Here is a 9,756-nt window from a genome sequence, read left to right on the forward strand (position 1 = left end):
TTAGGGTTTTATTTCAACAAAATAGTAGACAAATGACCAATGCTGCCCTCTCGTGGATGAAGTGAATAATTAAGTTCTTTTTAACGGAAGTGACGCAGAAAATTACATTTAAACGATTGTGTTTTCGGCGCGATATTTGTCACTCATCAAACAGCGAGTTTAAGTCACGACAAACGTTTTATTTCTTTATTTAAATCAAACCAAATTTGTTTGAAGCTCGTGAAAAGAAACGTTAGCGCCGTTTTTCACATTTTGGTGAAGCAGGTGGGAGGAGTCAGCCCGGACATAAAAGGCAGACGGACCGAATGTTTCGTTCACTTCCTTCTCTGGTCTGACCGAGGTAAGAACTCCCTCCTGCTTCTGCGGCTTCAGTAGCCGTTCGACTATTTTTCTTTTTTTAAACTCAGGAAGAAGTATGTTGTTCTTAGAGAAAGTAATTGTTTGTTTTAATTGACTTTAGTGTTTTAATCTTTAAAACTGGTTTCATTGTCGTGTTGCACCTAGCAAGCAGCTTGGGCGTAGTAGCATGGCCCAGAGCTGAGCTCAATCCTTAACCATCCGCCTTATAAACGCTTCAATACACAGTTAGTTATTCAGTTCACGTGAACTTTATCATGTTTTGCCAACGGTTCGTGGTCTATTTGTTGGCGAATGTTATCTGAACTCGACAGAAATGGCCGCTGCTTGTGTCTCTCAATGATGATAACTCACAGACCTGTACTGAATGACTGTGATTGTACTTTTATATTTCTGACGTGAGACACTGAAAAATGCACATTGGCACATTGAAATGCCGCTCTTGTGCATATTGCATACGACACGTGCTGCGGTCACGTGTTGGCCCACATGTGCTGCAACATACTAACGTTATATCCTCTGCTTCTTTCGTTTCCTAGATGAAGAACGATGCTGATGCCACGTGGCTTTTTAAAAGTAAGTATACAAGGTGGCCATTTTACACAGCGACACCGGGCATGGGTCATACTTTAGGGGGCACTGGGTGTGGTGTGCATCGATTTAAATAAAGTCGGTTATGGTTTTTTTCCATACTGTAGTACTTTGCCTCATACTATTGCAATAATGTGTCTCATAGTAATTTAATACAATGCAGTATCAGTACGATCCATGCCTTGTGTGATTAACACGTGACGTCATTACATCCTCATGCTACAGTGATGTGCTAACTTGAACTCTCTCACTGAATTTCATTGAGGAAATTTATTACTCAAACTTCTGAGTAGCATGATGCAGTGCTCTGTCTGAGCACATGTGAAGTGGTCACGCTACACGAAACATTAAGTCTCTTTATTTTGTCTTTTTTACCCAGGCTGGAGAAGAGCATGGCAGGACTCTACACCATCTCGGGTAAGAACAGTAGCTTTGATCGTTTTAGGGGCTCTGTGTGCTGCTGTGATGATTCTCTGAACTCTCTCTTACTGAATCAGCCTTGAAGATACTTCTTTACCAGATTCTGAGCAGCTCAGGGCTCTAACTCTATTACGCAGAAATACACTTCAGAGTCTGTTTAAGTGCTTTATTTTAATGATTATCCCCTTTACTGTGTGTAGGTCAGCCGGCAGTGCTCCCCCTCATGACTCTGTACCTGGGAATCACACAAAGGTGAGATGTTTATTATATTCTAATGATTCATTTGACTTGGGTGTAAACATGATGATTTCCACGAAAGACAAGCATATACCTGATTATAGTGATGCAATTTATAATCTGATTACCCTTAGTTTAACTAGAAAAGTGCAAATCTTTTGGGGGCATTCAGCTAAGTAAGTTTTCCTATGTTCATCAGGAGTTCTACTGGATGTTTGAAGAAGAGCACATCCCATCCATATCTTGAGATGCAGGTATGAACACTATTTTTCCTAATTGGTTATAATTACTAGAAATGCTTTAATGTGGCTGTAATGACGTTACTGGTTGTAGTTCATCAGTATCTGAGTTGATGCAAACGCGTTTCTGACTGTTTGAAAGGATGATTTGGGTTAACACCCACCAAACACCTGGACGACTAATGTCACATGGCGGTTTTGTCACCAAAGCACTGATCAAACTGGTCTAAAATATACCACACAGGCTTATTATCGTTTAACTCTGCTCATGAGAAACCGTCTTACCTTGCAGGGCCTTTGTGACTGGAATCTTTGAAGACGCGTGACCTGATCATGACTTTAAGGTAAAAATGTTTCCTCTGTCACTTGTAAATATGGAAAGGTTGTGTGCAGTTTCTGTGATGATCAACTTAGCTCACTTTGAACCAATGTGAAACGACATGAACTTCTGAGCAACTGCATTTATTAAGTCATTTCATCAACACGCTTGCTAATTCTACAACATCAAATGAGTCGTCCTCTGAAATTCATGAAGGTGCTTCTCTTTCAACAGATGAGTCAAAGACTGCTTCAGCAATGCAACAACCAAGGACTTAGTTACTAAGGTAAGATTGTCTTGTGCCACAACAACACTAGTTTTAAGCTCAGACCTGCTGAATATGATGAGATATATCTGGAATCTCGTTCGTCTGAACTCCTGTTGAGAATTTTCTATTGCTGACATGTGTAGGTCAATTGTCGTGGATGTGAACCTTGCCTTTTGCTCCTCAACCTAAAGTCGTCTCATCTGTTACAGGTTCATGGTGTCCTCCTGGGTGCATGGACGGTCTCTGTATGCCACTAACCTGGTGAGTCTGGATGGGGATTTACTGACATGTGTTGGTCAGTTTATCATGCTTGTCAGTGTTGCACCGTGTTTCCTGCATGATGACGCCCGCACACGTCTTACGCCTTGTGTTAATGCCAGAACCTGAAAAGGTGAACCCACTGGTGTGACCTTGGCAATAAGGGGAGGCCTTGTTGTGGTTACAACAGTCTGATGGGAAACTGGCACATTAAGGGGCAACAATAGCACTTGTGTGAATGCCTTATAAGATGCTGAGCAATTCAATTTACCAGTGCTATCATTCTCATTGTAGGTTGACGGATGCTGAACGGGGAGCAAATGTCACGGATTGACGGTGTTCCAAAGATGAGGTGGGTGTCTCTGTGACTCTGTCCTTTACTTTTAATGTAGAGGTGATGAGCTTCTAGTTACCGCCCCAGTCTGAAAATTCATGACTGATTGGTTTATTCTCTGATCACATTTTGAAATTAAACCAATCCTTGCCAGTCATATAAATTGAGGAGACTTAATGTAACATGTTGATCCTTTGGCAGGTTTCGACACAGACCAGTGGCTGAGCTGTCTGTAAAGGAGCCAAAGAAATACTTACCAGGTTGAAGAAGCTCAAGAAACTGCCACTAATGTGAGTTTACGTTGCAGAAATTAAAATTGAATTTGCAAAAACTTAAGTGATGTCTATTTTTACCGCCCCAGTCTGAGAATTCATGACTGATTGGTATCCGATCTGATAAAGCAGTTCAGCCTAAACTATTACACAGGTTTCTTGTCATTTCTAAGTTTTCCTTTGATTTCCCCACAGGCTGGACAGAAGGACATCACCTGGTTTGCTGCCATCAAGCTTTATTAAAAGCTTTACTTTTACCAGGTTTAAGAAGCTCAAGAAACTGCCACTAATGTGAGTTTACATTGCAGAAATTAAAATTGAATTTGCAAAAACTTAAGTGATGTCTATTTTTACCGCCCCAGTCTGAGAATTCATGACTGATTGGTATCCGATCTGATAAAGCAGTTCAGCCTAAACTATTACACAGGTTTCTTGTCAATTCTGAGTTTTCCTTTGTTTTCCCCACAGGCTGGACAGAAGGACATCACCTGGTTTTCTGCCATCAAGCTTTGCTTTCACCTGGTGGTTCACAAAGCCTTTGTTAAAATGTGTTAACTAACCTCCACATTGGACATTAAAAATACTCTTGAAAATGAACATTTCTTGTGTTTGCTTGAACAGAATGTGTTCCATGAAGTTGAGTCCCAGTTAAAAGAACTATCAACTTGTATGTTCTATTGATGGCCATCTAGTTGTCTTTCTGGGGTAAATGGTACAATCGTGGCTTTTCCTGTCCATTGACAATTTAGTTTAATTTTACATTACCTTGACCTGATGAGGTAGAGCTTTATCTGCAATAATAGTATGTTGACTTAATCCTGCAGATACTGTTAGTGAAATGAGATATGGATGGTGCGACTAGTTCCCCATATCGCGTACTGGCATAGTTCTCCCTCATACCAGTATGAGGACAGAACAATTTACTCAATGTCTTGCATAAAATTAATGACACCTACTGAAAAGCTTACCTTTGCAAAAGTGGCATTTGCCCTGGATTTGATAATACTGAGGTGAGAAGAGGTTTAAGTGTAATCTGCTTGTCCATTTCTGAAATGTACCAATTAACATCGGTTAGAGCATGTAGCTCATCTCTAGGATTACCCGAGATACAGCGCGCAATGTTTTTGCCCTGCACAGTAAATGAGTGATGCATTTTGATTGGCATGTGGTGGAGCCTGAGGAGGCATCAGACACTGGGCTTTCTGAAGCCTTTCTCTGGAGCAAGCTGCTGTGTGTGGCATAGAGACTAAGTCATGCATAATGTGATTATGTAGGACCTCTGCACATTCTCACGTAGTTATGTTATCTGGCCAGAATTTAACTAGGTGAATATGTTGTATGTGCTCATGCCTGCAATCTTCTGCAAACCAGGGCTTGCAGATGCACCAGATGTGGAGTCAATCCCACTCCTAGGCTTATTTAGAGTGCTGAGATGTTATGTTAACAGAGGACTTAGTGGCCTGTGTAAATGCATAAATAATGCATTGGCAAAGGGGCTGTATGCGTGTGCACATTTGAATAATGTTGGGCTTTTAAAAAGCTGTCACTCAAACTGCGCTCGTCAGGCTCGAGCCTAAAGGCCACATTATACTTCTCCGACTGCGTATGCGTTATCCGTCTGCGTCACCACGGAGACGCCTCGAGCATTTATACTTCTGCGTCGTGGTGACGGACACTCGCTGCAATTTCCCGCCCGATCAGTAGGGGTCGCTGCGCAAGGTTGTTGTGCTTCTGGCTACAGTGAGCAATGGCGTCCGAGAAAGAAAGAGAGAGAAAGACTGTTGTTGTTGAAAAAGTGGCCGTTTCTCACTTTTCTGTGTCACGGAACGCAGTTTTAAGATAATTTGAGGCGAGAAATTGGCCATTTAGAGTCTAAACATGTGCTGTGTGTGTTAAGATATGACGTATTTATAGTTCGGCAGCGGCGTTATCGGCGGGGATCAGCTCCGCCTCTGTCAGGACGCCCGGAGCGCACTGAGAGCCGGCACAGAGCAGCTTATCTCGGCCTGTCCTGAGGACCAATCGCAGCTCTTGCCGTCTCCGTAGTCCCTTGACGGAGTGACGGACACTTAAAAAATATTCCGTGCACCCGGAGACGACGCAGAGGCTCTTCGACAGGTTCTGCGTCGACGCAGAGGACTCTGCGTAGCTACGCAGAGCACTTTACGCAGGAGTATAAATTGGGCTTAACTTTTATGGCTCTATTACAGCTCTACTGAGGTGGCACAAACTGAATTGAGCACTCCAATACAGCTACAAGTGCACCGCTGGACTACATTTAACAGTCATCACAGAAGATATTTAGGTTTATCAGAAAGCATATGTGACACCATTTTTAATATTCATGCATACGTAAATGTTACCTGGTGGTCTGACCACAAACAGCTTCTGAAACAAATGAAGTTATTCTAGTAACTTCTCTTTATTGTCCATTTATCAACATCGAGTCTGTACAGTCTTGTGTTTAATATCAGTCGGCAGTGAAAATCCTTGCAGAAATATCGTCTAATAGCCAGTCCATTCCAGCTAATAAATTCTCTCCCGTTACTGCACTGCAGCCAATGATGCACCAGTGGTGGCTTTTTAAGTCGTCCAGAGCCAGCGCCTGCAAGAACAGAACAGATGCAATACTTAAGAATTGATGTCTAAAATTTATACAGATTTAAGGCTAATTCATTGGCCTTTGTGGCATACTTCATAGATCTTACCTCCCGTATGGCATCTTTTGACAGGGATCCTGGTAAATCCTGTTTGTTGGCAAAAACGAGTAGTGTTGCACCAGCTAACCTCTGCAGGGAGGAACAGCATATGACAGACCATTTAGTGGTGTATTTATGGAAATGTTTTTGATTTTCAGAATCAATTCAACTGTTTATAAGTTCAGTAATTTATTAGCTTTTAGTAAAATCAACATTTTGCCCCTTAAATAAATACTAAGAGCAGCAGTCAGTATGATTTAAGTGTACCTCCTCCCGTAGCAGTGCACTGAGCTCATCTTTGCAGTCCTGCAGTCTGAGTCTATCTGCGCTGTCCACCACCCACACCAGACCGTCTGTGCTCTCAAAGTAGTTCCTCCAGTAGGAACGCAGGGACTTCTGACCTCCGACGTCCCAAATATTTAATTTAAACCTAGAAAACAAACGGATGAAGGAGAGCATGAGCACTTTTTAGTAAAACTGGAACAATACATCCTGTTAGTGAAACATTATTGCATGTTTTCCCATATTGTGCAGTCCTACAATAATATACTTGTGCTGTATATGTGATAAATGTTGTTTACCCTTTGTGCTCCAGTGTTTTGATGTTAAAGCCCAGGGTTGGGGAGATGGTGCTGACGTCCTCGCCGTTAAATTTCTTCAAGATTGTAGTTTTCCCTGCGTTATCCAAACCTCTGCACAAGCTTTGTTAAAGAATTGACAACTCACATGACACACCCATGTTACACACACCAGAAATATTGACCTGTAAGACCTGAGCTTTTAATGACTGTGTATATTGTTTTGGTGGAATATTCGTTTTGACAACACACTTGTAAGTGATGCGTTTAAGTTTGCGAGTTTTTGTTTGTATTACGAGTTGTTTGGGGGGGGGGGGAGTTTCATCAACTACAGCAAAAGCTAACCCAGTGCCTCCTAGCTAGCAAGGTAGCATGATGCGGCACAAAATGCACAAAACAAACGCCACTATCGCGACAACCGCACATTCTCTTGACATTATTGCTGTTCACTTGTCGCCCATGACTACATCGCTGTTGTCGTAGATGAATGTGTAATAACGTGTAAGTGCGTCAAAGCCTACTCCGCTACCATGCTAAGCTAACTAGCGCTAAGAGACAGGATACAGCATCAGCAGCCTCAGCTCCCGCTCCTTTCGCTTCATCTTCGTCAGAATCGTCAGCAAACCCATGTCTGCGCTGCTCGGCTCCGCTGCTGTGGCTCTGTGAGTATTACTATTATTACTTTTAACAGATTTACGGTGTGAAATGAAAGATGGTAGTCCGCAGCATCACAGGAAGCAAATGTACTCGTAGTCCCGCCTCACCTAGCCTCCGATTGGTCCATATAGGGAAGCGCCAACTGATTGGCTGCAGTAAATGTTTGGAGCGCGCTGATTGGTCAGTGGCTATATTGAGGTGTGGTCAGTCTGCGCGCGTGGGTCTGTTTGTGGGAAACGAGGATGTTGTGTCAAAATTCCACAAATTAATAGCAATATAAACATCTTTAGCATAAAAGGCAACTTCACAGTGATGGGTAACATAATTATAATTTATTTGTCAATTAATAATAACAATCACTTTGATTGTTCCCACATAGAAATACCTTCTTATTGAATTATGCAAGATAAGAGACAAAATATTATTGCAATATCATGTCGCTTAGTCCTTTAATATAAGGGAGTTTCCATGTGATTAACGGAGTGTCATTGCAGCCTCATGCTACAGTGATGTACTAACTTGAACTCTCTCCCTGAAAATCACTGGGGAAATGTATTACTCAAACTTCTGAGTGGCATGACTCTGTTCTCATGTGAATTGGTGTAACTATATGAAATGCTCAGTGTCTTTATTTGTTACTATAAATAATATTATATACATATAAATAAATAACATAATGTATATGATAACAATAATTATTATTATTTTTTTATTATATATTATGTCTTTATTTTTCCAGGCTCGAGAAGAGCATGGCAGGACTCTACAGAATCCTGGGTAAGTACACGAAATACTAAGTCGTCAATTAAAGCTAGTCAGAAAGTAATTTACAAAGTGCTATTAAGAATAGAATAAAAAGCAGCACACAGCTCTTATATAAAATGTCATGTTTATGTTAGCAGAACACTATTTTAAGAATTAGAAGAAGTGTCATATTTTACTCTCAGTGATATGAACAAACCTGCTATAAAGCCCGAATGAGTGATGATTTTTCAAGACATTAACATACCTTCAATTGCATCAGTTATTCCTGATAATTGGTCAAAGATGCTGGTTTCTGCTCTCTTGGCACTAAGCCAATCACTTCCTGGCAAAAATCCTTTTACAAAATTCCTTGCACATGGAAGGATGGACAGCCTAATTCCTAATATGGTCATAACTCAGAGCTTTTCCTGTCCCAAATCCCTTTTTCTCATTAATTTATTCTGATGCATTCAAGTGCTGTCAGGAAACATGGGGTTGGGATTTCACTGTGATTTACTTCACACTCAAAGTTGGACTCTGCAACAGGTCAAAGTAAAGTTGACTTTCACTTTTTCAAATTGGGGTTTAAAAATAAACTGTAGTCCCCTTTAAAGGCTGTCTGTCCGACACAAGCGCGGATAATTGTGATGAACGTACTGCACGTGAAGGCAGCACCTCCCATTAACTCTCAGTGCGCCAGTTTAAAATAAAAAGAAACTGAAAGAAAGAAACATCACGATGTTGCATCACAGGCTGTTAAATGACACATTTAAAAGGCTTCGTTTCACTTTTGGCTGCACATTCGTTGAGTAAAGTCGTAGCTACGCAACCGCCAGAGAAAAACCGTGCGCTCGATTTTACCCGATTATCCCGACTCCTGCGGACTCGCTGCTCGGATGAGCCGGGATTCAGACACGGTGGAAGATCGATCGACCACACATTGAACCGGTTAACCGGTCTGCCGAGGAAGGAACGAGGGAGGGATGACTCCTTCACTCATGGACACCGAGGAGGAACATTACAGCCCCTGCTCCATGTCAGCAGAGGAGTGCAACAGCAACGGATCGGTGAGTCATTTATCCCTGATTGATCCATGGTTAATAGATTAATGAATGAATGAATGAATGAATGCACTTTTTTTTTCTAAATACTTTATTTGTATTAATTTCCACTCTGATTCATATTTTTTCTTTTTTTGATAAATCTATTTTTTCTTTTAAATGTTTATTTATTTCCTTTATTTGTTGGGAAACAGGAATGACAAGAAAGGAAAAAAAAGAGAATCCATTACAACATGTGTTCCAATCCCTCCTCAGCACACACCTGCTCTTTTGTGTCCTTTGTTAAACACCTGCGCATTTAAAAAAAAATAAAATAACAATCAACCTAAGCCCAACAAACACACTTCAAATCCCTGTGATTGGACGTTCATCACTCTTTCTCCATTAAGAATGAGCTAAAGTAGAAACTGTCATGGAATAATGGACCAAAAATGCAAAATAAAGCAGACTAATTTGAGATTTCTTAACCTATAGTGTATCTGCCTCTATATGGTTTACTGTTATCCATTTTTATTCACCTGTCCTCTTAATAACTACATCTGATGAATGCACACTGTGGATTACTTGTTATTTTGGTAAAAAATTTGATACAGAAAGAAAACACAACTTGTCCTTCTGGTCCCAGCACAACAAAATATGAAAGCACCCTGATATTGAAGGAAATAATGTTTTCACATTTCTTCCGTTTGTTGCATCACATGCCGTTAGTTCCTCTCCATCCA

The 9,756-nt window shown here is 41.0% G+C and overlaps 1 protein-coding gene and 1 long non-coding RNA gene across 2 annotated transcripts; one reads left to right on the plus strand and one right to left on the minus strand.

The window, feature by feature from the left end:
• Positions 1–324: 324 nt before the first annotated feature.
• On the plus strand, positions 325–3,885 carry LOC310942063. Its single transcript, XR_014593096.1, has 12 exons — positions 325–340; positions 897–933; positions 1,328–1,365; positions 1,569–1,620; positions 1,805–1,859; positions 2,137–2,188; positions 2,398–2,449; positions 2,641–2,692; positions 2,984–3,041; positions 3,225–3,313; positions 3,491–3,586; positions 3,764–3,885. It is a non-coding gene; the product is annotated as an uncharacterized lncRNA (long non-coding RNA).
• A 1,829-nt stretch (positions 3,886–5,714) lies between these two features.
• On the minus strand, positions 5,715–7,324 carry arl2 (ADP-ribosylation factor-like 2). The gene is made up of 5 exons (XM_083907273.1): positions 7,137–7,324; positions 6,576–6,686; positions 6,262–6,424; positions 6,004–6,084; positions 5,715–5,900 (listed from the first exon to the last, which is right to left on the minus strand). Exons 1-5 carry the CDS (start codon positions 7,199–7,201, stop codon positions 5,766–5,768), a joined length of 555 nt encoding a protein of 184 aa, XP_083763399.1. The 5' UTR covers positions 7,202–7,324; the 3' UTR covers positions 5,715–5,765.
• Positions 7,325–9,756: the final 2,432 nt, after the last annotated feature.

This window comes from Microchirus variegatus, assembly GCF_963457635.1.
Source record: "Microchirus variegatus genome assembly, chromosome: 20".
Taxonomy (NCBI): domain Eukaryota; kingdom Metazoa; phylum Chordata; class Actinopteri; order Pleuronectiformes; family Soleidae; genus Microchirus; species Microchirus variegatus.